Raw genomic sequence first — 27,805 nt, 5'->3', positions numbered from 1 at the left:
ACACACACACACACACACACACACACACACACACACACACATAGAGCTTACACATCCTCAGGGTTTATTTAGCCTAATATATAATGACAGCAGAACCAGCAGCAGGAAGCAGCAGAAACAGTTGGTTCCCAAACACCTCAATCATATCTGAACACCACTTCCTATGTCCACCAAGACAAGACACTAGGTGAGAGCCCAAGTCACCATACTCAGGACATAAAAAGCAGAGCTAGTTGGGTGGCTGCCGAGAATTCTCCAGGGATGATCCCAAGAGAATAAATTAAGGTGTATTATTTAGCTGGGTGGGGTTTGACTGTTTGATAGATCCCGAACCGGCTCACAGGCAGTTCTTTCATCTTTGTCCCCTCCTGGGAAGACAACTGTGGCATATGTCACAGGCTTGGAGGACTTCAGAACCTTAGGAGGCAGAGGGAATTGTGGGGGTGGAGCTGGGGGTGTCCTTGATGGAGGATCAAGAGAAAAGCCTGGGTAGGTGGTGTCAAAGGGAGGGGGGGAGTCCAGCTTCGCATACGGTATGTCCGTGGGCATCCCAGCAGCCAGTCCAGAGTCACTGCCTTGCTGGGCTGCTGAGGAGTCCTGGAATGAAAGCAGGCAAGTCACACAAAGGCACTCTGCCTGACTTCCTATTGAGGGGATGCCTGAGACCATAATGGACCTGCTGTAACAATCCCAGCACATCAAAGGGACAAGAAGGCATTGCATTGGCCAGATATGGTGGTGTGTGCACATGCATGAAGGCACACACATTTAATCCCTACACTCAAGAGTTCAAGTTTAGCCTGGTCTACATAGTGAGTTCCAGGTTGGCAAATGGTACCTAGTGAGATCCTGTCTGAAACACCCAAAACAACAACAACAACAACAACAATAATAATAATAATAAAAAATCTAGGACTGGTGCATGCATTTAATTGCAGCACTGAGGAGGCAGAGGCAGGTGGATCTCCATAAATTTGAGGCCTGGCTGGTCTACATAATGAGTTGTAGGCCAGCCAAGTATAAAGAGACCTTGACTCATTAAAAAATAAAAAAATAAAAAAGCTGGGCATGGTGGTGCAAGCCGTTAATCCCAGCACTCAGGAGGCAGACACAGGCACAGCAGGAAGATCTCTGTGAGTTCGAGGTCAGCCTGGTCTACAAAGTGAGTGTAGGACAGCCAAGGCTACACAGAAAAACTGTATCTCGAAAAACAAAACAAACAAAAAGTGGAGTGGGGGTGTTTTGAAGATATCCTAAGCCCCAAGGTACTCCCCAGACATCGGAGGCAGAGGATCTACTTTCCCAGCAGTATGGTGGTGAGTGGGAACCTGCAAAGGTCTCTTACCATGCCTGAAACTCCACAGCTCTGGGACCGGCCACAGACACCAAACCTGGTCCCTGGCAACAGAGAACACCAGTCGAGTCACTTGCAGAGTGGAAGTCCAAGCCTTCCAAAACCTCTAAAGCCTTTGTTTAATACAGACTCATTTTCCCCACCCTCGCCCCCACCCCTCTCTACCCCCAACTCCAAACCTACACCTCTCCATTTCTGCACCCCATGAGCCCGCCTTGCCTCCCCACCCATTTTCTGCTCCTCCCGCTGCCTCAACGCTAAACATACCACCGGGAACTCATTCCTTCCGCTCCCCGCTCTTCACTGTCTCTCCCTGGGGTCCCTTCTTTTGCTCTCCCCATCAGTCACTGGGGTTCCTGCATATGGAGACTCAGCTAAAGAGTGGCAAGATCTTTCCTGTGAGAAACCCATGCGGACTCCTGGCCTTGTCTTCAAAAGTGAGCTGCGGGAGGAAGTGGACAGCTGCCTACCTTTCTTTCTGGCCATCACAGCAAACAGCACCACAGCCACCACCAGCAGACCCAGCAGGAGAGCGGCGCCCCAGATGAGGGGAATACTGAGAGACAGAGAGGGATAGTCTGGTTTAGCCCTGAGCCCTCAGGAAAGCTGCTGACCAAGAAAGAGCCTTGGAGTAGTGGGGGAAACTGCCACTTTGTTTGGGTACCATAACTGAGAGAAGATGGAATGGAAGGAGGGGGAAGGGAGAGGCACATTCTCACAGTGTCTTTGATGGACATCTACCAGAGGGAAGGCCCAGTTACAGAAGTGGATAGAGGTCGGTCTGTGTGCTGATGAGAAGTTCCGCAGCAGTGGGATGAGTTAGTAGGGTAGCCCGTTTGACTTCATTTGATTTTTTTAAAATGTATTTGTATATGTATATGAGAGTGCATATGCGCTTGCATGCAAGAGACTGCATAGGCTTGAAGAGAGCATCTGATCCCCTGGAGCTGGAGTCACAGGCTGCTCTGAACTGCAGATGAACTCTGTCCTCTGCAAGAGCAGCAAGTGCTCATAACTGCTGAGCCATCTCTCCAGCTCTCCACTGGGTTCACTCCACAGCTCAAAACCAGCTGTACGTCCAGTGCCCAGCTCCCCTGGCTTCCTGTACTACTGGTTTTTCTTTTTGTTTGTTTTTTGGTTTTTTTTGTTTGTTTGTTTTTTGGTACCTGTACTTATGCCGTCTGAACTCATGAGGGCTTGCACTCCCGGAAGGGTCCAAGGAAGGATCTTTAGGCAGACTTCCGGTTCTATAGGTCTCCTTCTCTTCCTCCGCTTCCTCCCCCTCTCCTGGGCCTGGAACTGAGCCAGAAAGAAACATTTAGTGAGTACATAGCCATTGTGGATCAGCTTCCACAGCATGCTAGGGAAATGAAGCTAAGGGAGGAGAGGCCTCCGAGGAAGGCAGACAGACGGGAAGCATCCTTTCCATCATTCTGTGAGCAGCCACGGCCATTCTATGAGCATCTCTGCCTGGCTGTGAACATAGCCATTTCCCCTCTGCCAACAGATCCCACCCATGGCCCCTGCATTCCTTCATCTCTGCCAGCTCCATCCCCACACACGAGAATCTCTCCAGGTCACTCACACTATGCTCAACCATAGCTGTATGATCTCTTTACCATCCCAGAATAGATCCCTTTGTTGTCCTCCTCAACACCAACCCTGCTCATTGGCTTTCAGGCTGATAGGATCTCATTCTGAGCTCCGCCCTCGGGATTGAAGGGGTTTATGGTGGAGCACTGATGAAAGGCAAGGCTCAGTGACCTTTCTGATAACACAGCTAGTACCTAGACCCCACTGTGAAAAGTCTTTGGTCGTTCCTACAACATACTTAACTGTGGCTGTGGAATTCAGAGATATGTCCCTGGGGATGGGGTGGGGGGGGGGTGAGGCCTCAAAAATCCATGCCATTTCCAGTGTCCCTCTTTCTCTGTGCCTTGTGCTTGTGGATCAGAATGTGAGCTCTCAGCTACTGCTCCAGTGGCCACGTTTGCCTGCCCGCTGCCATGCTCCCTGCCATGATGGACATGGGTTCTATCTGTCTGAAACTGTAAGGCCCCAATAAACTCTTTTTTTCCCCCCGCTCCGAAAGCCGATATCTCGTCACACCAATAGAAAACTAACTAAGCTACTCTCTGAAACTAACTGCTTGCCTGAGGGACAGGCCATTCCCTCTTGGGACACCGTGCTCTGCCGACCTGCCTGAGCATCTCTTTTATATAGCACCTACCCACTGCAATGAGGAGAGCTCCAGGTACTTGCTCCCTCATGCCTCTTCCCTCCTCCCCTCTTCCCAGCCAGACTGGTATTATTGTCAACTATCTTTTAGGGAGTTAGAACCTGGAGATGCACCAGGCATAGTGGAGCTTGCCTGTAATCCCAGCATTTGGGAGGCAGAGGGTCTTTTCTAGTTTGAGGTCGCTGAGGTCAATGTTTCGAGTTTTGAGTAAGTCAGGGTTACATAAGCCATGTCTCTGAAAGGAAAATGGGGATGGGGAGATGGCTCAGTGGGTGAAGAGCCTACCATGGAAGCACTGAGACTTGAATTTGGACCCCTAGCACTGCGTACAAGCCAGGCACAGAGTGCATGTCTTTACTTCCAGCACGGGGACAGAGTATAGAAGGAGACAGGAGGAATCCCTGTCACTCAGCAATCAGCCAGCCTAGCAGGGTTCCAGATTCAGTGAGAGACCCTGTCTCCAAAAATAAAGTGGAGAGTAAGACACCCAACATGGACCTTTGTCCTCCACAGGCACACATGCACCTATCCACAAGAATGGAGACCGCAGATGGAAGAGAAAGAGAGAGAGAGAGAGAGAGAGAGAGAGAGAGAGAGAGAGAGAGAGAGAGAGAGAGAACAAGACAAACTCCAGAATTACTAGAGCTCAGCCTGTCAAGGAAGGACGAATCCTGAGGGTGACTCATGTTAGCTGGCATGTACTTACTGTGTAAAATAGCCACGGGCCAGCAAGATGATTCAGAAAGTAAAGGAGCCTGCTGCCATGCCTCACGACCTGAGTTAGAACCCCAGAACCCGCCGACATGGTGAAGGAGAGAATCAGCTCTCACCAACTGTCTGTCCTCTTACCTCTACACACACACAGAGTGGAGGTGGGGTGGGGGAAGAGAATTGCAAATTTTAAAATAATAGTTGTGGAGGGACCATGAGGGTGAATCCAGTAACAATCTCATCCACTCCTCTTACTTAGCCAGGAAAACCAAAGAAGTGAGAAAGAGTTTCAGCAGGGGCTTAAGAGACAAGCTCTAGTTCACAAAAGATGAAAGGTGCCATTATATAAAAAAGCACCAGCCACGCCCCAGCCTTCTTTCTCAGTGCAGGCTATTGTAGCACCCACTTTTTAAAAATTTTTCAATATTATTTTAGGCGTCTGCATGTTTTGGCTGCATGTGTGTGTACACCATGTGTGTACCTGGTGCCCAAGGAGGCCAGAAGAGGACAATGGATCCCTTGGAGTTTCAGAAGAGTGTGAGCTGCCACGTGGGTGCTGGGAATCAAATCTAGGTCCTCTGGAAGAGGAGCCAGTACTTTTCACCACTTAGCCATCTCTCCAGAGCTCTAGCATCCTATTTTTAAATTGCATTTTTAAAAAATATTTATTTATTTATTATTATGTATACAGTGCTTTGGCTGCATATACACCTGCAGGCCAGAAGAGGGCATCAGATCACATTATAGATGGTTGTGAGCCACCATGTGGTTGCTGGGAATTGAACTCAGGACCTCCGTAGGAGCAGTCAATGCCCTTAACCTCTGAGCCATCTCTCTAGCCCTTAAATTGCATTTTTATTTTAATGAATGCCTAGAAAGATGTGAGCTGTGAGAATAAACTGGGCAAGTATAATATGCTTTCTATATTAAGATTGCTCAGTGAATGTAAAAATTAACGTATTTAATATTAATGCATAAATATTAGGCTTAAATATTTTTATTTTTTTATTTAAAAAATGTTAAGCTCCCCCAATTTTAAAAACTGAATGGAATCAGGCACAGCACTGTATACCTATAATACCTCACATTCAGGAAGCTGAGGCAGGAGGATCACGAGTTTGAAGCCAGCCTGGACTACCTAAATAGGTTCCAGACCAGCCTGGGCTACAGAGTAAGACTTCCAAAAAAGAAAAACAAATACTAAATGAGTTAAAGGCCAATCCGGGAACTGGTGGATTCCACCGGTAGGTCAGACCCTTACTAAACTCTGTTAAGATAAACTTTAAATTATCAAAGGAAGGCAGAGCTGAGGAAATGTTTCAGTTGGCAAGCATGAGGTCCTGAGTTCGACTCCCTAATACTCAAGAAAAAAATGCTAGATATGAAACCCCAGTGCAGGAGGCTAGAGATAGGCAGATGCTTATTTGGCCAGCCAGTCTATCCAAAATGGTGAACTTCATTCTCTGGGGCGATACAGGTGTTTCATGGACACACACACACAGAGAGGAAGGCACAAAAATTAATCTCCGTTAATATGTTTGAAATCCACGGAAAGTAAAACAAGGACAGCATCAGCTCGGGAGAGTTAGAGGAAGACACAGGACCTTACAGGCCCCGTGATGGAAAGCTACTGTGAGGAAAAGGCCTCCGCTTAGCGACTTATCTCCAGCTTCCCAAACAGTTCCGTTGCCACTCACTCCCGCAGAGCTGTCGAAAAGATAGCTCACCCCAATGCCTTCCTAGCGGACCCCACACCCTCAAAGCCTCAAGAGTCCCCATCACAGGTCATCTTTCTGACTCCAGCGCCGGCAGCTTAAGACCACGTACCTGGTGGAAGCACCAGTAGGGAGACCTTGTGCAGGGTCTGGGGCCCTGCGGCTCCTTCCACCACACAGCCGTATTCCCCTGTGTCCTCCTCCTGCAGGCTCACCATTTGCACCTGCAGGAGCCCCCCACCCAGGTCTGTGAGGAATATGCGCCTGTTCTCTGGGGCTCGTCGGTCCACAGCTGACGTCACCAGTGGCTGGCAGCTTTCCTGCAAGAACAGGCACCAGACCTTGCGAGCCCTCACATCCTGGAGCCGGTAGTGGCACTGCACCTGAATGGAGGACCCCACCGGAGCTTGTAGCATCTCAGGGTGGCTGTCAGCTGAGCCTTGGCCTGGGGAAGGAAAGGAGGTGTGGGAGTGAGGGTTGGATAGAAGCAGGCACAGTTCCTAGCCCCACTCTATCTGACATAGGGATGTGGGGATCCAGAGGGGTAGCTATGACATCGGTGATACTTATGGCTGGTGAAGGAGGCAGCGGCTCCATCGGCTCCTTACCTGCTAGTCCCAGGAGCAGCAGCAGCAGCAGCAGGTAGTAGTAGCCCATGGCCGGGCAGACGTCAGTTCTGAGGGTGACCTCCTCACTAATACTGCAGGCTCCTGGGAGCAGGAAACATCTGTCTCATCCAGTCACGTGGACTCTCCAGCAAACCGGGGGGGGGGGGAGCGGGTGGCCGCTGGAGTTACACTGGTGGGAATCTCTAAGATTGGGGGCAGGGAGCTTCTCCAAGGCTTGCTTGGCTTAGAGCTCAGAAGATCCTTAGAGACTAGTAGACAAGTGGGAGATATGTTGGAAGGCGGGGGTCAGACTCCCCGCCAAAGGGAATGGAGAGAGGGTACGGCTACCGGAGGGCAGGAGAACCGGGAATGATAATCTCCAGTGTCCCAACTACACATCTGGAGAAACAGCTATGAAGGAGGAGAGTAAGGGGCCCTCCATGCGGCCCAAGGCCATCTGATTCTCAAGTCTTTATGGGAGACACCCCCATCCTGGCTCCGCTCACACTCCAGCTACCAAGAGACCCTCACTCCCTCACTGCAGCCGCTTCCCCGGAAACCCACCGGACCTGCCTTTTGCCTACCTAGACTCTCCAAATCGTTTCTTTCAAGCTCCTCAACTCTAGAGAATATGATTTTCTTCAGAGTGGAGACATCATCGTCTTTCCTCTCTTGCTGTTCTGCAGCCCGGTTATTACTTGGCATGAATCTTACTTTCTTAGGCATTCTTCCTGTTTTCATAAATTCTCTTTCTCCGCCGTTTGTCTCTTTATTCACTGTATCCTGCCTTCTAGGAATACCTGCATATTCTTCTCCCGGCTCCTTTACTACCTTCATTCTTCGGTTTCCTTTTAGAGACAAGGTCTCAGGGGACCCAGACTGGCCTCAAATTTGTCATGTAGCCAAGAGTGATCTTGAACTTCTAATCCTGATTCTACTTCCCGAGTGCTGGGTTTGGTTACCACTGCGATGAGACCAGGCGTTGCATGCATGCTGAGCAGTCATTGTACCAATAGCGTTACATCCCCAGCCCCTTTCTTTCTTCTTTCTTTTTAAGAGAGATTTGTTTATTTATTTGTATTTTATGGGTGTGAGTATTTTGCCTTTATGAGACTAGGCGAAGGTGCCTGATGCCCTCGAACTGGAGTTACAGATGGTTATAAACTGTCACGTGGAGTCTGGGAACTAAGCCTGGGTTCTCTGCAAGAGCAGCAAATGCTCTTAACCATTGTGACATCTCTCCAAACCCATTTTTTTTTTTCTTTCTGGATGTTTTCAATTCACAAGTTCTCTCTCTAATTCTTCAAGCATTACTGTTTTTCTTCAAGTGTACATTGGCTTCATGAATGCTGTGTTCTCCATGAATATTCCCTCCTTTCGACGTGGTCCTGGCAGTATATGTGCAAAGAGCACGTATGTTGAGTGCGTCTGAGCAGCAAACGTTCCTCAGAAGCTCGAGCCTGAGAAACACCCGGGGAGACTTGTATCCTTCACTTTCCTTCCCCAAAACATGTATACCCAAGAAGGACGGTTTTTATTTGTCTTTTCATTCTCAGTATCTGTATTTCCTTAAAGAGGAAGAAGGCTCAGTAAGCCTGTATATTAGTTTTCATACTGCTACGACAAAATCACCCTAAGGAAGGGAAGATCTATTGGGGCTCACCGTCTCAGGAGGCGCAGCAGGAGCATGAAGTGGCTGGCCATACCATGGGAGGCAGGCAGGACACAAAGGTAGGTTCGAAATGGGGTTCACCTGCCACCCTCCCCGCCCTGCAGCACCACCTGCTGTCAGCTTTGTGTTCAAGCTCGGAGTTCAAGCTTCAGAGAGGCTTTTTGAAACCCTGGCGCTCACTTGTTCCTTGAACTGCAAGTCTATTTGGAGGTCCTTGAGATTCAGACTCAGAGGAAGCATCTGGTCTCAAAATTGCTCTGGGGAACCAGACAGAACACATGATAAACAGTCTGCCAGAAGTAGAGTCACATGTACGGATGAACACACTGCCCTTTTGTGGAAGATGAGCTCCAGAGAGCGGCAATGGGACCTCCTTCTTTCTTCTCTCCCTCAGTCTCTCTTCTCTCCTTCCCTCCCTTTCTCCCCCTCCCTCCCTTCCTCCCCCCCCATGCTATAATTGTTCTGGCAAGAGTGAAGATATTCTAAAGAAACACTCACGCCCCTTCTTTCAGCTACCAGACTCTTGAAGCGGTGAGCTCCCAAGGAATTGGAATTGCCCCTGGAATCTCATGGTGGAGGAAGGAAATGGCTGAAGCCCAGTGAGAGGCCTCACAGGGTGCAAGAGACTCCAGCCCAGACAATGGTGGGCAGCAGGTCACCTTAGCAGAGACTGCTTCCTGCATGCCATTTGTCCTTTACTCAAACCCAAACCTCATGTTAAGACCCCAAAAGATGGGTGCTGGGGTGATGGCTCAGCAGATGAAGCACTTGCTGAGTAAGCATGACTGGGGTTTGGTTCCCCAAGAACCTATCTCAATGTGCTATGGGCGTGGCACCCTACCGGTAACTCCATCCCCAGAAGGCAGAGTCAGGGGGTGTCCCAGAGCAAACTGGCTAGAGAGACTAGTCATGTCAGGTTCAGTTAGAGGCCTTGCCTCAATGAATAAAGTGGAAGAGCACTCAATGATGATTCTCTCCCTCCCTCCCTCCCCCTCAGCCCCCTCTCTCCCCCTCTTTCTTTTTCTTTTTTCTTTCTTTCTTTCTTTCTTTTTTTTTAGATGGCTTTTTTTGTAGCTGTAGCTGACTTGGAACTCTCTATGTAGACCAAGCTGGTTTTGAACTCAGAGAACCTCACGCTTCCTACCTCTGCCTCTCTAGTGTAGGCATTAAAGATATACGCCAGCACGGATGATTATTAACATCAACCTTGGGCCTCCAAATGTATGAATGTGCACCCACATATGCATGTGTTCATACACATGCAAGAACAGACAGGCACACATGGAAAATGGAGGGAAAATACTGAAGATGGTTTTGGTAGGCCGCTGAATCTTTTTGTTCCCATTCCCACTGTGGCCACATTGGGTACATTTTCATTCTCCGCTTTTCCTACTCTATGTCTCTTTAATTGTCTTAATTGAAGCAGCTGGGTAAAATGCCTGGCGGCCCTCCCGCCTTCCTCTTCCTTTCTTTCCTTCCAGGCATAGTTTGTTGGTAGCTGGGAGTAGCTGAGATCCCACTAGTACATCACACTGAGCCTCGTAGAAGCACACTGTTCCTGTGTGCTGAGGACCACAGTGCTTCCCAGCACACAAGATCTGGAGCAAACCAGGCCTTCCTCCTGCATTGACAGTGCAGGCGAAGCTCCGACATCCTGTAGCCACAGAGGTGTTGTGTGCACCTGGGATGGCGTCATACATCAAAGTGAGATCTTCACATGAATGTGGTTCAGTGCTTGACCAGAGGAGGGGCCCTGGTCTCCATGGAAGCTGATGTTGCTGGGTTTTTTAAGTGAGGAAACCGGGTGTTTTTGAAGGACCTACAATGTACTAGACCCCCTGGCCAGGGATTTCCATAAATGTTTTGTCTTTTTTACTTTACAAAAACCCAGTGAGGATGCAAGCTGACTCAGCGGGTAAAGCTGCTTGCTGCCAAGACTAATAACCCCGAGTTTGATTCCTGGAACCGACGTTGTAGAAAAAGGCTAAGCTGTCCTCTGATCTCCATATATGCACAATGTCGTGTGTGTGTGTGTGTGTGTGTGTGTGTGTGTGTGTGTGTGTGTGTGCACATGTGCATTGGAGGTGGGTACCTGAGGAGGGTCAGATTCCCTGAAGCTGGAGTTACAGGCAACTAAGCAGCCTAATTGGGGTACTGAGAACTAAACTCAGGTCCTCTATAAGAACACCAAGTGCTCTTAACCACCGAGCCTTCTGTGGTGGTTTAGGTGAGACTGGCCTCCACAGGCTCCTATATTTGAATGTTTATGTCCCAGGTGGTGGACTGCTTAGGAAGTTGTCTTGGTTACCATTCTTTTGCTGTGAAGAGACATCATGTATGCCAACTGTTATAAAAGGAAGCCTTGAACTGGAGATTGCTTACAGTTGAGAGGGCTAGGCCAAGATCATCATGGCAGGAAACAGATAGGCCTGGCACTGGAGCTGGAGCTGAGAGCTTTACATCCTGATCAGCAGGCAGCAGGCAGGGCCAGAGAGCCAGAGACAGTGGGAGACAGAGAGAGACAGACAGAGAGACAGAGACAGACAGTGAGAGATGGAACACACACACACACACACACACACACACACACACACAGAGAGAGAGAGAGAGAGAGAGAGAGAGAGAGAGAGAGAGAGAGAGAGAGACCACCCCCAGTAACACATCTCTTCCAAGAGGCCACACTTTCTAAGCCTTCCCAAACAGTTCACTCATTGATGACCAATCGTTCAAACCTAAGAAACCATGTGGACCATTCTCATTCACAGAAGGATAGGAGCTATGACTTTGTTGGAGAATGTGTGAGTGGGCTCTGAAGTTTCAAAAGCCCAAGCCAGGCCTAGTCTCTCTCCCGTCTTCCCCCCCCCCCCCCCCCCCGCCCCATCTCGTGAACCAGATGTTAAGTTCTCAGCCGCTGCTCCTACTGTGCTCCAGCACCGTGCTTCCCACCACGGTGATCACAGACTAACCCTCTGAAACTGTCCTATGCCCCAATTAGATGCTTCCTTTTATAAGTTGCCTTAGTCATGCTGCCTCTTCACAGAAATAGAACAACAGTAAGGCACCATCTCTCCAGCCCCCTAAAAATAATTTTAAATCCCAGTGAAATAGACAAAGGGAGTATTGGTTGTCTAACTAATCGCTTGCTTGCCTGATCTATTTTTACAATCATCTAACCGTTGTAGATTGAGGAACCTGCTCGTTACAAGTTGTCAGGAGGCAGAGAGGAAACTGAAGCCCATGAATCTGTCCACCTTTCAGCCCAGGGTGATCCTTAGCTTGAGGCAGGGCATCCCATTGGTCACTCTAGCCCAGAGGTGGGTATCTTGGACATGGTAGCACAGGTAAAGAGTGATGAGCAAACTCCAAGAGGGAAGCATCCACCAAGCCCCAGCCTGTCTCAGGAAGCCTCTCAGGCCCACTTCACGGCCCGGTGTCCAGGATGCACGCAGCTGAAAGGGCTTGGCTAGACTGTGGACTGGATCTGTGGGGATGAAGCAACTGCCGGAGGACACAATGAAGCCATCAGAGAAGCCCCCAGAATCAGGCTGACCCACAGCTCCAGGCCAGGGTTAGTGGAGTATCTTAAGCAGGAGTGGACTAGGCAGGAGTGGAACCCAGGGAGGGCCATGTGGAAGTGAGGCTGGAGTGTGCATACCATAACGGACTTTTCCCATAATTCCCAAGCTCATGTTAGATGGTAAGTATATTCATGTCACCAAGGCTGCAGGGATTCCTGGATGTCTACTTCTGAGACCTAATAGAAAGCTCGAGTCTACGGCCAGCTTGATCCTTCCTCACTCTGGTCCATCAGGGACTTTCTGCCCCACTCTCCCTAACTCTTGCCCAGGGTGTTAGGTGTGCGTTTGTGCTGGATCGATCTTTTTTTTTTTTTTTTTTTTTTCTTCAAGACAGGGTTTCCCTGTGTAGTCTTGGCTATCCTGGACTCACTTTGTAGACCAGGCTAGCCTTGAACTCACATCAATCCCTCTGCCTCTGCCTCCCGAGTGCTGGGATTAAAGGTATGTGCCACCACCACCCTGCTGTGCTGGTCGATTTTAACAGTCAACTTGACACAATCTAGAATCATCTGGGATAGGAGTCCCAAAGAGGGTTTGTCTAGATGAAGTTGGCCTGTGCGCATGTCTGTAGGGATTGTCTTGCCTGTTTCCTGGCCGGGACCTTGGAACCGTACAAGGGAAGAAAGCTAACTGAGCATGGGCACAAGCAAGCAAGCAGAACGGATGTGTTTGTAACTTGGAATGATAAACTAAACAAGCCCTTTCCTCCCTCGGTTGCTTTTGCCCAAGGTGTTTTTATCATAGCAACAGAAAAGAAAACTAACAGTGTTAGAGAGACTGGCACAGTCCTGGCAGTCTGTCCCCTTTGCCTCGAATTCACAGTGCTTTCATGTATTTCCTTCCTTCGGGTGTCCCCTTTGACTGTCCTGCTCAAAGTGGCACAGTCCATCTCCTCTGCACCCAGCTTTATTTTTAACTTTTCCTCAACACCCCCATTATTGTGTGTATTGCCACCCCACCACCTCCTCTCCCTAGAAGAGCTCCAAGGGCAGAGTCTGTGCTGTGTACTTATTCACAAATACACTAGCAAGATGGAGCTAGACAAAAGGGTGCCCTGAATTCAGAGGGATTCCCAGGCTGGACTCTGAACCTCCGTTTCCTCTCAGTATATCCAGGGGTGTGAACTGTCTGTTCCCAGCTCAGATACTGTGACTCATACCTTGTCCTTTCTCCAAAGGAGAGATGGATCAGCCGTGAAAGGCTAGGCTCACAACCAAAAATGTAAGAGAATGCCACAAGATGAGGAGTAGGAAGCTGATCAGCTATCCCACAAAAGGACTTGGTGATCAAGTTTAGGGAAGAGAATGGAGGATGGAAAAATTGACCTGATTAGAGCCTATGAGGTGGAGGACATGGCATGTGTGATGGTTATTTTTAATTGCCATCTTGACACAATACAGAATCACTAAAGATAGTCTCAGAGAGGGATTGTCTAGATGAAGTTGGCCTGTGGGCTGTCTAAGGGCATTGTCTACATTACATGTTGATTGATATGGAAAGTCCCAGCCCACTGCAGGTAACACCATTCCCTAGGCAGGGGTTCTGGAATTATCTCAGTGGTAAGCTCACACCCAGAACGCATAAGACCATGAGCCATCCCTGAGTCCCATCACTGAGAAAGAGAAGACCTGTATGAGGCACAGAACCGTCTCGAAAGAGTGGGTAGTCCTGGGTTGGTGTGTGAGAGTGTTTAATGTTCAAGGTACCAATGTTGACAGGTGACCATCTAGCTCTCTTCCCTACTCAACACATATGTACACACCAGTATTCCTGCTTCCAGGAGAGGCAAGCTTTAGGCAGAAGTGGCTTCTGAAACAGAAGGAGCAAAAACAGATGTCTTGGTAAGAGGGAGGGAGAGAATGTGCAAGCTGGGATGGTTCCTGGGTGGACTTCAGCTGGGTTTCTCTTCCCACTTGGAGTTCTCTCACGAAGTTCTGGGTCCTGCGACAGATACGGCTCATTCCTTCCCATCCCTTCCCTGTTCAGGCCTAACATCCCCCCCCACCACCACCCCCAGCTTGCCCCACTCACCAGTCAGGATCTGAAGTTGGTGCCCAGCATCGTGGCCACAATCCAACCTGCTGGCCACACCTGTCCCCTGCTTCTGCCTGCCCCTGGCCACAGCCCAGAGAATGCTGGCTATGAGTAGCTTGCTGAAGAGGACACAGGCCAGGAGGAGGAGTATGGAAGTGGGTGGGAAGGTGATCTCTCTGGACTGGCTCCTTGGAAAGAGGAAAAAGATGGTGGGCTAGAGGTGGCCAACAGGATGAAACCTGCCCGTGAAGAAATAGAGAAGCAACGGGAATTCCTAGGGGCTTGGGAAGCAGCTCTGTGGGGCTCAGGGGAACCTGCGTCTGTTTTAGGATCTACTATGTATGTGCACAAAGCACATCCCCTGTAGGATGCTGTTGTGGGTATGGGGCATAGGCATGCACCTCACGCGTGCTCGGGGCTGCACAACACATTTTTATATCGGTAGATAGGAATGGACCATCCGGAATGGATTCTGGTTCTCCCAAAAAGCATAGACCCAGGGCTCCCAGTTTTAAGCAAAAGTAGCCAGACTTATTGCTGGATTGCAGGGATCTGCGCGGGCTGCCCTTCCTGAAGCTTGGAGTGGCGCTTTTGTGAATTGTTCCAAAGGCCTTCAATCTCTTAATTTCTAGGCCCCCAAACCTCAACACGCTAGTGAGCGGAAGGGCTACTCAGACAAGATTATATCTGGGCCTTCTTTGCCTGATCCGTTTGTCCAGGAAACCTCCATCCACAGCCACTGCCAGGGGTGTGAGGAGGAGCCACTACTGTACCTGGAAGTGCTGTGTTCCACTTGGGCACCCTCAAAACTCTGTGGGTCCTCAGGGACCCAGAGATCTCCAGCATCTTGGTCATCTAGAGGGTCTGTGAGAGACAAGCCATGAGGTCATAGCCTTCTAGTCATTCAGAGCTCTGGGGCTCCAGTCCTGTGTATATCTGGATATTAGCCTCTGTTCAATTCCCTAGCCTATAAAGAGTAGGTATTGAGAGCTGAGCATGTAGCATGCTTGCCTAGTATGCACAAACTCCTAGGTTTGATCCCCAGCACAACGTAAGCAAGGAGAATCAGAAGTTCAAGGTCACCTTCTGCTAGAGAGTGAGTTTGAGGCCAGCCTGGCCTACCTAAGACACGATCTCACAAATAAGAGGGGCTACTGGGAATACCTCCCTTAGTGGCAAGGTGACAAGGTTCAACCTCAGCCTAATACCTGGCACCCCACTGAAGTCAAGGGCCTGCAATTGTCATCCTGTCACTCAGGCCTATGAAAAGCAAGTGAATATTGGGAGGCCTGAAAATGCAAAATTCATGCAAGCCAGGCATGGTGACATGTCTCATGGACCCCAGCACTAAGGTACTGAGATGAGAGGGTGGAGAGTTCCAGGTCAGCCTGTCTCAAAACAAACCAAAATCCTACCACTACCACTAAATATATCAAAATATTATGCAAACTGGGTTACAGGGCCAGGTCATTGCTACTGAACTACACCCCAAGAGAGCTGAAAGGTCATGTCTCTTGAACCACTCTTTAGGAGAGTAATAGAAGTGGGGTTTATTGAAGAGCTATAGTCTCTCCACCTCCGAGGAATACTGAATCTAGACATTCAGTTCCATCACAGAGGCCACAGTGTGGGCAGGGACCTGGATCCTGGCAGCATCTCTCCGGTAGGCCTCTGCTGGTCCTGCAGACTAGGCAGGAGGCTGAGCTCCATTTTAAGAAGACAGGGACCCCTCCCCCAACTCAGTTCAGAGCAGCCAACAGACACCATCATTTCTCTTTTTCTAAGGTGCTTAGGGCGGAGTCTATGTGCTAGGGCAAAGGCATGATCTCCTCAGAGAGGGGGAAAAAATGGAGGCTGGGAGATGGACCGACAGTGCATTGCCTGGTACAACCAAGCAGTGGTTTCTGCACCAGGCTGCCTTGTTGAATGAGTGGACGAAATGATCTGTTGTTCTTTAAGAACCACATACAGTGCTCACATACTAATGGGATTCCAATCAGATTAAGTGCTTCGAGGACACAAGGCTGGGACTGGTTAAATGTCTTGATATAAGCTAAAGAAAGATGCTCTTCCCACAGGTGAGCACGGCTGCCATGAAGAGAGCACACTGGGTTTTATCTCCCTTATACAGTGAGTATTCTAGACAACTATCCATGGATTCATGCAGTATATTTTCCTAAGGGAAGGAAGTAGCCCTGCAAATATATACCTGAACTTGAATGTTGTAAAGTTATTTCCTCTGAACTGAAATATATCCTCATAGAGGGAGGAGAGGGGACCATATAACTCAGGAAGAAAGGAAAACTTACAAGGCTCAGAAACGTCATGAAACTTTACAAGACTTAAACACATCCATGCCAAGGTTATATAAGCCATTACAGTTGTTGGGGAGAGGAGGCTCTACAAGTTGTTCAGGGAGCTCCAGAGATACAGGGAGAACCAGGGATGCATGGAATTCAAGGGATACAGGGAGCATCAGGGATGTGGGGAGCATTAGGGATGCAGAGAGCTCCAGGATTGCTGCTTTTTGTGATTCATTATCCATTCAGGGATAGTTTTTTTTTTTTATTATTTATTCATTTATTTATTGGTGATACAGGAGCTTTAAGTTGCTTGTAAATAAATGCCCTGTCCATGCACTTACAAGCAGCCCCAGAAAACTCACTAGTCCACTAAGCCAGACCTGGATGGAGCCATCTCTTGGAACTGTTGGTGGCGGCTAATATGGGACAGACATTTGTTTATGTCATGCAACAGTGAGACCTGGCCCAAGGCCAGCCAAAAGTAGTACCAGCCACTGTACTCACCTGCTAGGACCTCCACTAGGACCTTCTGTAGGACATCAGCCTCTTGGCCTCGGAGGCTCTGACACTGGTAGAGGCCCGCGTCACCAGCTTGGAGGTTCCTCAGAGTGACGGTGAGGGTTCCAGCAAGGGTGTCATCTGTGATGACTGTACTCCCGTTCCGTTTCCTTAGGAAGGCCAGCACCCACACACTGTGTGTGCTCACCACACGCTGGCATGGGCCCTCCTCACCCAGCTGGCGACACCAGGCCTTGCGTCGACCCCAGTGCTTCAAGGTGTCATAGGTACATGACACCCGCAGGGACTGTCCGGCCACACCCTGCAGCACCGTGGTGTTGAGGGCTTGGGACAACTCTGCAGAGAAAGCAGTCACTTGTCACTTTCATGCACCCATCAAATATTCATTGAGCATCTACCAGGAACAGCAAACTCTACAGACGAGGGTCCCACCCTTGAAGAGTTTAGGATCTCTATGGAGAAGATGGCACACTGGGAATGAACACTCCCACCTCTAGGCTCCCTGCCCTTTCTCCCTGCCCCCTGCCCCCTGCCACCCCAAGAGAGGGTTTCTCTTTGTAGTCCTGACTGTCCTGAAACTCACTCTGTAGACCAGACTGGTCTGGAACTCACAGACATCTGCCTAACTCTGTCTCTTGCCTCCCAAGTGCTGGCATTAAAGGCGTACATCACCACTGTCCTGCCTCCTAGGAACTAGGAATCTGATTTTCTTACTATGCTTCCAGGGGAACTTTTGGAATCAGCTCCAGCGATGCAAGGAGCAGAGTGTGCACATGGTCGTCATGATAAGCTCTGGCCCTCGGGCACCTTTGACTTTTTGTTTGAAACAGGATCTCTCACCAGTGTGCAAGATTGTTGTTGAGTGTCGACTTGACACACTCTAGGATCATCTAGGGGCAAACTTCTGAACTTGCACATGAGGGGTTTTCTAGATCACGTTAGTCTATGGGAATATTGAGGGAAAACATCTGGATCCAGTTAATTTGGTGTGAGAAGACTTGGCCTGAGTATGGGCAGCAACATTCAAGGGTAAAAGTCCCCAGCTCCATCAAAAAGAGAACCCAGCAGCGGCACTGGTCTCTCAGCTTCCCGACTAAGCATGCAGTATGACAGCTGCCTCCTGTCACCAGGCCGTCCCCTCCAGGATGCAGTGTATCCCCTGACATTACAAGCCAAAACGAAACTTTCCTTCGTTGAGTTGCTTTAGTAAGCTATATTGTCACAGCAACAAAACGATGACTAATACAGTATCGAAATTTACAACATAGACCAAGGCGGCCCATGAGCTTCTAGGGATCTGACTGATTCTTCCCCCTCATGTCTCCATTCTAGGGAGACAGGCACATACCACTGATCCTGGCCTTTCTCATGGGTCCTGTGGGCACAAACACAGATCTCCGGGCTTGCAAGGCTGGCACCATACTGACTAAGCCATATCTGGCTCCAAAAACCTGTCTGGCTCTATTTTAGACATCTTCCCTCCTGTCATATAGGATGCCTGTTTCCCCCTTCCTGTCTCAGGAGAGCAAGGTTAGTGGATCCTTGGAGCTCCAGCCGGTTCCTTGAGGGTTGGGATGGCCCCCTCCCTGCCCCTGCCTCACTGCCCAGTCTTCAATCATCCACACCGAGTGGCTCTCCTTTTCTAACTTTTGGCTCCCAGCTTCCTTATTTCTGTGGTTCTGTTCCCCTTTTTTAGGAAGGACTTGTCTCAGAGCTATTTTGGGGGAGACATGAGACTGCTATTCTGGGGATCCTCTTGGGGTAGAGAAGATGGCATTGAAATACCCGTCAAGTTGTTGCCAGGGCAGGGGGACAAGGGTTCACCCAAACTTTCTGCCTCTTGCACTGTGTCTCCAGCTATTACAGAGGTGGAAACATGAAAGGTGAGATCAGGGAGCTGGCGACTTGCCTTTTGGAACTAGAGACCTCACATCAGCCCCTTTATTCCTCTGCCTGGAGGCAGGCTTAGGTACCCTACCTCTCCTCCACTTCCAGCTGAGATGCTGCAGGCATAAGACACAGGGCAGCTTCTTCTCTTACCTGGGTTTGTCCATTACTCTTCAGGAAAAGGATGCACCCAGCGACAGTGCAAGAGGTGGTCCACCATAGATGAGGATGCAGTGGCAGAGCCTTCAGCATCCTTGCCTCCCACAGAGCACTGAGGTTGAATGTGGGAGGGGCTCTAGGAGGATGTAAACCCCAGGCCAAGTCCTCCTTTCTTCCTCCTCTCCCATTCTGCCTCTCCACTTATGCTCACAGGCTTCTTGAGTGTCTAAGAGGTCTCAGCAGTGATTCCACGGGTCCCCCAGCTCACGGCTAGTGCCGCCCTCACAACTCTGTCAGTGACCAAGTCCAGCAGCAGCCTCTTAACCTTTCCTACTTGTGGGGGTTAATCCTGGGGAGGATGGTGTGAAGGACATGGGCCAGGGGGCAGGAAAGCAGAGCCAAGCAGGGCACTGGAGTGTGCCAGGACTTCCGCCTCCTTTGCAGTTCTCCTCCGTGTCATCTGCACCCCACCCAGCCACCTGCTCACAAAAGGTGAAGAAAAGAAAGCATTGTAGAGGGCAGGTCCCACCTGTGACCAGCAGCAGGAGAAACAGGTAGAGAGGCTCCATGGCACACCCTTCCTCAGCCAGTCGGAGGGGACAGACACTGGGGCCCCTTGTGCAAGATTTTGCCTTTCCCTTGAAGTGCAGAAGAGAGATGACCAAATCAGTCAGGCTCGGCCCACAGGAACTGTGCTTCTGGATTGAGCAACAGTCGGGACTAGGGTAGGCACTACAATTGAAGGAGGGAGAAAGCATGAGAGAGGAAGGAAAAGAGGCAGTGAAGGTCAGCATCCCTCCTGAAATGCTGGCGGGGGGATCCCTGCATACCTGGCCACAGACAGGCGGTTAGGCTATTCCATCTTCTTGCAGAGCCTCATCTGGGGGTTGATATCCTCACACCAAAGCCAGGGTGTCTGCCATCTCCCAGACTGGAAAACAGCTCCTTCTTAGGAGGTCACCAGATCACAATCCTATTGTGTAAGGCAGCAGCTAAGGCTGTAGGCTGGAGCCAGACTTCCCGTTTGCTATGTGCACGTTCAGGGCTGTAACCTCCCTGTGCCTCATTCCACGCATCTGTAAGTGTAAGATGGGACTATTGGTGATAAACAAGTTCATCAGGAGGCTAAAGGTGGTTTCCTACAATCAAGGGTGCAGATGTGCAGATGCCATCAGCAAGGGTTAACTGTGTCTATCACCCCAGTCAGCAGGGGATGGGGCAATGGGTAGTCTCTGAGTGCATTTCAAGAATCCCTCCCCCCTCCACCCCCCGCCCCTGAGGAGATGTAACATCTATCCTCTCCTCAGAAGGTCTCAACAACAATCTGAAGTAAGATTCCACCAAAATTCATCCTGGGGAGTAGCCCTCCGGCTTATTCACTGTCCTATCGCTGTGAAGAGACACCATGACCAAAGCAACTATTATAAGGGAAAGCATTGAACTGGGGGATTGTTTAAAGTTTCAGAAGGTTAGTCTATTATCATCATGGCAGGAAGTGTAGTAGCACTCAGGCCGAGGCCCGAGCTAGAGCCATAGTTGAGAGCTGCATCCTGCTCTGTAGGTGGGGAGGGAGGGAGACTTCTATTGCCCCCAAACTTCCTCTTCTGAAGAGCTGAGTGTCACACACATACACACACACACACACACACACACACACACACACACACACACACACACAGGCACACATGTCAGTCCTAACTTCTGACCACCCAATGAGACACTCCTGACATCCCCTGGAGTTCTGGAGGACAGGGATTCCACAGGTGGGGGTCCCTACCAGGGATGGTCCAGGCACAGAGGTGTCTAGCAAGTCAGGGGTGGGGCTCAGAAGCTCTGAAGGCATTCCCAGCCTGGAAACTGAGTTGTGCCGGAGGTCATGAGGAAAGAAGCCGGGAGCCTGCAGGTTCCTTAGCTTTGGGTCTGGTCTCCATGTCTGTCTGTTGCCATGATTGTGTCTGTTCATTTCTCCATGTGACAGGGAGTGTGCCTGGAGACAGTACTTCACAGCAAGACGAACAGTCTAGTGTGAGCCTAATGTATAGAGTGGCCATTCTTGGGTCATGTGCGTGCATGTGCATGTGTGTATGCATGCATGTGAGTGTGAAGAGGCAAGAAGTACAGCAATAATTAATTTTGAGGGGTTTACTATGCCCCCTTTTGCTCCTAAATAGCTATTTGGGTTTTCTACCCCACTTTGGCCCTTTAGTTCTCAAATAAAAGACACAGAGACCCTTTACATTTATAAAAGCTTTAAGGCACGGTAACTGGGCAGATATCAACCCTCTAAGCTATTTTGCTATTTCCCAGCTACACACCCCAAGTTACTTGCCATAATTGTTTCTACCCAAGCTGCTTCTGTCCTATCAGGCTACGCGCTCATGGTCCATACTGCCCCATAGCAATCTCCTTCCCTGGTTTCTCCTCCTGCTATATCCTCTGCTTCCTCTCTCTCTCTCTCTCTCTCTCTCTCTCTCTCTCTCTCTCTCTCTCTCTCTCTCTCCTCTTCCCCACTTCATGGTCCCTCAGAGACCCCCAAGCCAGGGAACTGAAGCTCTGCCTACCTCTCTTCTGCCCAGCTATTGGCTGTCAGCAGCTTAATTTAACCAACCAGAGAATATTGGTGAGCAAAGTTTACACAGCATCACTTGGTGTTCGTGAGAACGTGCTCCTCTCAGCTGCAGTAATGTCTTGGGGGGGGGCAGTATTTAGCATTTGAATACATAGCACAAGACCAACCCCCCAAACAGAGGTGTCTTTCCTTAGGCACCATCTACCTCATCTTTTGAGACAGCGTCTCTCACTTGGTATGAAATTCACACTGTCTGGTCATTGAGCGCTTGGCAGTCACCTATCTTCACCTGCCCAGAGCTGAGATTATTACACACCACCAGGCCTGGGTCTTCCACAATGACTGGATCTAACTTTAATAGTTAAAGAGCTGTGTTACATAATTTTATATACAACTGCTAATCTAGAGATTCACTGAAAAAACAAAACAAAACAAAACAATTCCACCATTTGGGGCCAAATTTGAAGCAAGCTTTACTAAATATTAAATACTGACCAAGAGATGGACTCTGGTCAGGACCATTCCCTAGAATTTCCCAGCTAAATGGCCCCAAGACACATGATGCAGAGGCTTATAAGGACAAACCTATAGGCCACCATAATTTCCCATGAGGCTTTGTTATTTTCCAGGAACTACAACTCCCAGCATTTTGGCATGTTACCTGGTCCTTGGGCAGGTGCGGCTTACAAGTTAATTTTGGGCATTATACAACATGTTTAATGATATATCCATTCTGACCTACAAATATGAGGACAAAATATTTGTAGCATATTAGCCCTTTAAAATACACTCATTTTATGAATTTTGCCACCAAGACCCATTCATTGCTAGCTGCACATTTTGTGTTAGGTGCGTCCACTACCAAACTTCTTCTTATGAAACACTGAGAAAAGCATGCAGGGTTTACACCTGGCTCATTATGTGGGTTCTGGAGACTGCAAAGCAAGCACTTCATGACCAGAGCCTTCGCCCAGCCCCCACAATACCATATGCATTCCATAGGTCTAAGAAAACAGGAATACAAACTAGTCAGCACACCCAGTTGACACATGCCTTCTGTGCCTATTTTAGTCTCCAGTTCCTTCTAATTTTTTTTTCTTCCCTTGTACTTTATTTGCTAAGGAAGCCAGATGGTTTATCCTGCAGGGTTCCCTACAGTGTGTGGCTTGCTGATTCACCCATCCACCCACCCACCCTCCCACTGACCATGTTGCTTCCTTTTCCTTTCTATCCCCTACATTTCTTTTTATTATTATTATTATTATTATTATTATTTTTATTAATTTATTCTTGTTACATCTTAATGTTTATCCCATCACTTGTATCCTCCCATTCCTCCCCCCCCCCATTTTCCCATTATTCCCCTCCCCTATGACTGTTCCTGAGGGGGATTACGTCCCCCTATATATTCTCATAGGGTATCAAGTCTCTTCTTGGCTACTTGCTGTCCTTCCTCTGAGTGCCACCAGGTCTCCCCTCCCCTACATTTCTTTAAGTTGACCTAACTGTAGAGGAAAGGCTTTGTAAAAGCATCACAGGTGGGGGTGTGGCCCCAGAGGGCCTCAGCTGAGGGACGGGGCTTCTTTTCTGTGACAGTAGCAGTGTGTACTCAATTCATTTGAGGCTGTGGAAGCTAGTGTTCTTTCTTCATTGGTCACTCAACACTTCTCTGAGATACGACTTTCTCAGAAAAGCAGGAGATGGGCAGGTGAGATGTCTCCATAGTTAAGGAGGTTGCTATGTGAGCCTGAGGATCTGAGTTCAAGCCCTGGGACCCACCCAAGGGAGGAAGGAGACACAGAATTGTCCTCTGACTTAATGCCCACACAGAAACATTAATGTATGTGTTAATACATAATTTTCATAATAGGTAATTTTTTAAGTGACAGAAAAAAAGGTAGATGAGCAGGCTGTGGTGCATACCCATAATCCCACCTCTGGGGAGGATGAGACACAGTGAGGTTCCTTCTCAAAATAAAAGGCAGAAGGAGTCTTTCATTCTCTCACTTATAAACTTTTTCTTGTTGTTGTTGGTGGTGGTGGTGGATGTTTGTGTTTGTTTTTTTTTTTTTTTTACAAAAGTGTACTGTTTTATTCGAACTCTAGTTGTCATTAATATCTTTTAATTTTTCACATAGGCATAAAAGAACAATGTAAGTGGATTTGATACATTTCCATTTGATACAGCTTAACATTCAGTTAAGTCACGTAATTTGCTGGTGGCAAACTCATACAGATCTGCCTGCCTCTGTCTCTCAAGTTCTGGGGTTAAAGGCATCACCATTCCTGGCACTGTAGCTGCTGCTTTTGCTGCCATGGGAATCACCCAGTCCTTGACATCTAGTTAGTTACCAAGTCTGGCTGATGGAAGCTCACCAGCTTCCTTGTCATATGACATGACAAATGTCTCAGGCCTGCTTACTCACTGCTTGCCAGACTTGGGCCAGTCTATTTCCAGGAATGCAGCTTCTGTTTTTAGTGAAAATCAATATTTTAATGCCAGGCCTGTGTCTTAGTTTCTTCTTCTCCTGGGGCTGTGGTAAAATAGACAAAAGCAGCTTGATGGAGAGAAGACTTATCTGGCTCACAGCCCCAGGGTACAGTGTATCGTGGTGGGGAGCCATAGCATCAGGGGCCTAAGTGTTACATCACATCCAAGGTGCAGAGATAGACAAACGCAGGTTTTCTGGTGCTCAACTCCCTTTCTCTATTTTTTTTTTTTCAGTTCAGGATCACAAGTCCTGGAAATTGCCCTGCCCACAATAAAATGTAATTAAGATGATCTTCCACAGCCAGGACTGATGGCCCATCTCCCAGGAAATTCTAGACTCTATCAAGTTGATACTTAACACTGCCACATGTTCTAGTAGAAGCCTGTAATCCCAGTAGTTGGAAAGCCAGGGCAGGAAGACTGCAAGTTCAAGGCCAGCCTGGGATATACAGTGGGGGTGGGGGGAGGGGGCTGCCCCAAAAGGAAAAAAAAAATCGCTATTGCAAGACCACTGAGGTTATGTAATCATCAACTTGATACAGCCTAGAACCACCTGAGATGACAGTCCTAGATCAGGTTGGCTTGTGGGCATGCCCAGTGGGAGAGGAAAGATTGACTATCTTCACTGTGCTAACTGTAGTAAGATCCAGTCCACCGTGGGTGGCACCATTCCCTAGGCAGATATGTAAGTAAAGGAAGGTGGCTGAGGACAAGAAGCATACATTTATTTATTCTCTCTCTGCCTTTGACCCTAGATGTGACTGGCTGCTTCAGGTTCCTACTCTGACTTTCCCACAACAGTGAACTGTTAAGACGAATGAATCCTTTCTCTCCTAAAACTGCCTTTGTCAGGATGTTTTATCACAGCAACAGAAATGAAACTATGGCCACCACAATCTAGATACTCATTGCTACTAGGGTAGTCACTGTCTCTAGGCTTGTGTGTGTGTGTGTGTGTGTGTGTGTGTGTGTGTGTGTGTGTGTGTATGAAAGCAAGAACTCTTTTCAATTTTTAATTTTTCAAGATGAGGGTCTTGCATAGACCAAGCTACCCTCAAACTTGCTTTATAGCTTAGGATAACTGTGGTCTCTGAAGGGACCCTCCCCCAGGGACCACAAATCCCCCAAAGACCCCAGTTTGCTTGACTAGACCAACTCCATGACAGGCTCCAGGTTTTCACTCTGCCTAACTAGGCCAAGTTTCTAACAATTCCTGGAAAGATCACAAGTTATGGACAGGTCATGGACACCTAATCAGCTTATAGAACAAAATGACTAAACACCATGTTTGTATTACTTCATGGCCTTGGTAAAGAACCAGGCTGGCCCCATCCAATCAAATTAAAGGCCAACTCCTGAGTAAGAGCCAAAACCTCAGTGACTCAAGAAGTCCCCAGTAACCAACCAAACAGCCAATCCTGAATCCCCTCGCACACTCTGACTCAATTCTGACCAATCAATTAAAGCTTGTCACAAATCTCTCCAACTGTTTATAAGTTGAGCCTGTGTGCTCATTTCGGGGCGCCCTCTAGAGGAGAGAGGCGATCCTAGCATGCTAGAATAAAAACTGGTTTTGCATACTGCCTTGGGGTCTTTCTTCAGCAGGTCTCCAGATCCTTTGCCTCCACATCCATAGTGACAGGATTACAGAATTGCACCAGCCATTGACTAATCGCTTGCTTGTAACGATACTTTCAATGGAGACCGTTGAGATGGCTCAGCAGGTAAAGGCTCTTGCTGCCCAAGCCTGAGAACTTGAGTTCAATTTCTGGAACCCACATAAAGGTAAACAGAAGGAATCAATGCCACAAATCTGTCACCTGATTTCTCTCTAGGAGCATATTGTGACAACTGATGCCCCCAGAATAACCAATTAATTCATAAAAAAGAAACTCAGGAGAGAAGCATGGGAGAATGAGGGAATAGAAGGATCCAGAGGGTCCTAGAAACCTACAAGAAGAACATTATGACGGGCTGATCTGGGCCCAGGGGTTCTGCTCAAACTATGGCACCAGCCAAGGACAATATGTGCAGTAAACTTCAAACCCCTACCCAGATCTAGCCAATGGACAGGACATTCTCCACAGCTGAGTGGAGAGTGGGGACTGACTTTCACACGAACTCTGGTGTCCCATATTTGACCACGTCCCCTGGATGGGGAGGCCTGGTGGCACTCAGAGGAAGGATAGCAGGCGACCAAGAAGAGACTTGATACCCTATGAGCATATACAGGGGGAGGAGGTCCCCCTCAGTCACAGTCATAGGGGAAGGGAGTAAGGGGAAAATGGAAGGGAGGGAGGAATGGGAGGATACAAGGGATGGGATAACAATTGAGATGTAATATGAATGAATTAATAAAATATATTTTAAAAAAAAGAAACTCAGGACTGCAGATGGAGTTGACACCTTGCCTTTATCTTGTGTCTCTGTCTCCTTTCTTTCACACAAAGAACCCCACCCCCAAACAGTAGAGTTAGGGGCTCAAATAGCAACTCTTCGCTTTATCTCACATGGTGCCACACAAGCCACAGAATAGTGACACTCTTGCCAACAGTATGTTTTCTGACGCTATTGGAACTTTAAGAAGCTATTATTCCTTTTAGTCTTAGGGCTTATTGCACACAAATTACTATGCAAAATTGGTACTCAGCCAGGTTCCTGAGTTTCTTTGCTTGACTGTCTGCCTCTTTCCTCCATGTTTTTCCTTCCTTCCTCCTTCCTCTGCTTCTTAGGCTTGCCCATGCATCATATTCTCCTCTCTCTCTCTCTCTCTCTCTCTCTCGTATGTGTGTGTGTGTGAGTCTGTCTGTCTGTCTGTCTGTCTGTGTGTCTGTCTATCTCTGTCTCTATGAGGAGCTCTTGTGACACATTGATATAGTAAAAGTACATACTTGGTCTCTGTATCAGGTTCTTGAAACATACCCAGAAGCGGAGTGCCCGAAAAGTACTTGGTTCAGTATTTGGGGTTTTTCCCCTCTGGATTCCCGCCTCTGATCTCCTAAAGTATTTGTAGTTCTCTGAATGGGGAGCAGCTGACCTAAGCAGTAGGAGGCCACTGGTGGGCTCTGAGGTAGCATCAAGATGCGGATGGGCTGAGGGCGCTCAAAGAAAGAATAAGCAGGCTACCAAGATGAGACTTGACAGCCTATGACCGTATAGTGGGGGAGGAGGTCCCCGGCGGTCATAGACCTAGGGGAGGGAAATAGAGTGAAAGCAGGAGGGAGGGAGGAACGGGAGGATACAAGCGATGGGATAACAATTGAGTTGTAATCTGAATAAATTAATAAATAATCTGAATAAAAAAAATTTTTTTAATGGGGGCGGGTTGTCAGGGGAACCAACTGTGGTCTGGAAGGGCTGGGAATTTCAACTCTACTTTCAAATTTCAGGAAAAGGAGAGGGGCTGAAGAGCTAGTCGTCCACCATGGCCAATGATGTCACTGATCTTGGTGCTGAGGGAGCTTCTGTGACATGACGGAGTTCAGAGAGCTTCCCAACTGCTGAACATGTGGAGGTGCCTGGCGGTGGCACGCCCAGAAGGCATGGATGCTCTTCCCCACAGCGCTCTGCTGCCCAAAGGCTTGTTCTGCCCCGATGGAGGCATAAGCCTTCACAGGAGGGAGCTATTAGAGAGTCGCTGCTTTACTGAAGGGCAAGCAGATTTCTGCAAGGACCCGTTCTCACCGCCAGCCCCAGCACCGCGCCCCGCATGGTGGCGCTGTTTTCCCCCACGATGCCCTGTTATCCTCAGCACAGTGCCCATCACCCAGATGGTGGTGCTGTTTCCCCAAGATGCCCTGTCTATGCTGGGTCACAGCCTCATCCTGGCAAGAGATAAAGCCTGAGCCAAGGCCACCCTGACCTTGTCTAAACCTCAAGCCCCCCCTCCAAGCTATTTTTAAGGTTTTTAGAACATCTACCCTGAAATTATCATTTGATTCTGAATTCGAATACAAAGAAAAAAAT

General features: G+C 48.7%; 2 protein-coding genes across 2 annotated transcripts; both read right to left on the bottom strand.

Moving 5' to 3' along the window:
• Nucleotides 1-32: 32 nt before the first annotated feature.
• Treml1 (triggering receptor expressed on myeloid cells like 1) lies at nucleotides 33-6,769 on the bottom strand. The gene is made up of 6 exons (XM_051152590.1): nucleotides 6,628-6,769; nucleotides 6,132-6,464; nucleotides 2,521-2,653; nucleotides 1,825-1,910; nucleotides 1,346-1,398; nucleotides 33-597 (listed from the first exon to the last, which is right to left on the bottom strand). Exons 1-6 carry the CDS (start codon nucleotides 6,674-6,676, stop codon nucleotides 295-297), a joined length of 957 nt encoding a protein of 318 aa, XP_051008547.1. The 5' UTR covers nucleotides 6,677-6,769; the 3' UTR covers nucleotides 33-294.
• A 6,895-nt stretch (nucleotides 6,770-13,664) lies between these two features.
• Trem2 (triggering receptor expressed on myeloid cells 2) lies at nucleotides 13,665-19,507 on the bottom strand. Its single transcript, XM_051153030.1, has 5 exons — nucleotides 19,309-19,507; nucleotides 16,719-17,069; nucleotides 14,685-14,775; nucleotides 13,909-14,099; nucleotides 13,665-13,818 (listed from the first exon to the last, which is right to left on the bottom strand). The coding sequence occupies exons 1-5, from the start codon at nucleotides 19,346-19,348 to the stop codon at nucleotides 13,802-13,804; spliced, it is 690 nt and encodes a 229-aa protein (XP_051008987.1). The 5' UTR covers nucleotides 19,349-19,507; the 3' UTR covers nucleotides 13,665-13,801.
• Nucleotides 19,508-27,805: the final 8,298 nt, after the last annotated feature.

Source organism: Acomys russatus, chromosome 11, assembly GCF_903995435.1.
Source record: "Acomys russatus chromosome 11, mAcoRus1.1, whole genome shotgun sequence".
Classification (NCBI taxonomy): domain Eukaryota; kingdom Metazoa; phylum Chordata; class Mammalia; order Rodentia; family Muridae; genus Acomys; species Acomys russatus.
This window is presented reverse-complemented; position numbering and strand designations above follow the sequence as displayed.

Bases quoted from the DNA above. Each gene is read 5' to 3' on its own strand.
- Treml1 (XM_051152590.1), bottom strand. From the start codon at position 6,676: ATGGGCTACTACTACCTGCTGCTGCTGCTGCTGCTCCTGGGACTAGCA. The intron at 2,654-6,131 runs GTACGTGGTCTT...TTTCTGGCTCAG, and splicing joins CCTACTGGTGCTTCCACCAG to TTCCAGGCCCAGGAGAGGGG. The intron at 598-1,345 runs GTAAGAGACCTT...CTTTCATTCCAG, and splicing joins GCTGTGGAGTTTCAGGCATG to GACTCCTCAGCAGCCCAGCA.
- Trem2 (XM_051153030.1), bottom strand. From the start codon at position 19,348: ATGGAGCCTCTCTACCTGTTTCTCCTGCTGCTGGTCACAG. The intron at 17,070-19,308 runs GTGGGACCTGCC...CTTTCTCTGCAG, and splicing joins TCTCCTGCTGCTGGTCACAG to AGTTGTCCCAAGCCCTCAAC. The intron at 14,100-14,684 runs GTACAGTAGTGG...CCTCTTTCCAAG, and splicing joins GTGGAACACAGCACTTCCAG to GAGCCAGTCCAGAGAGATCA.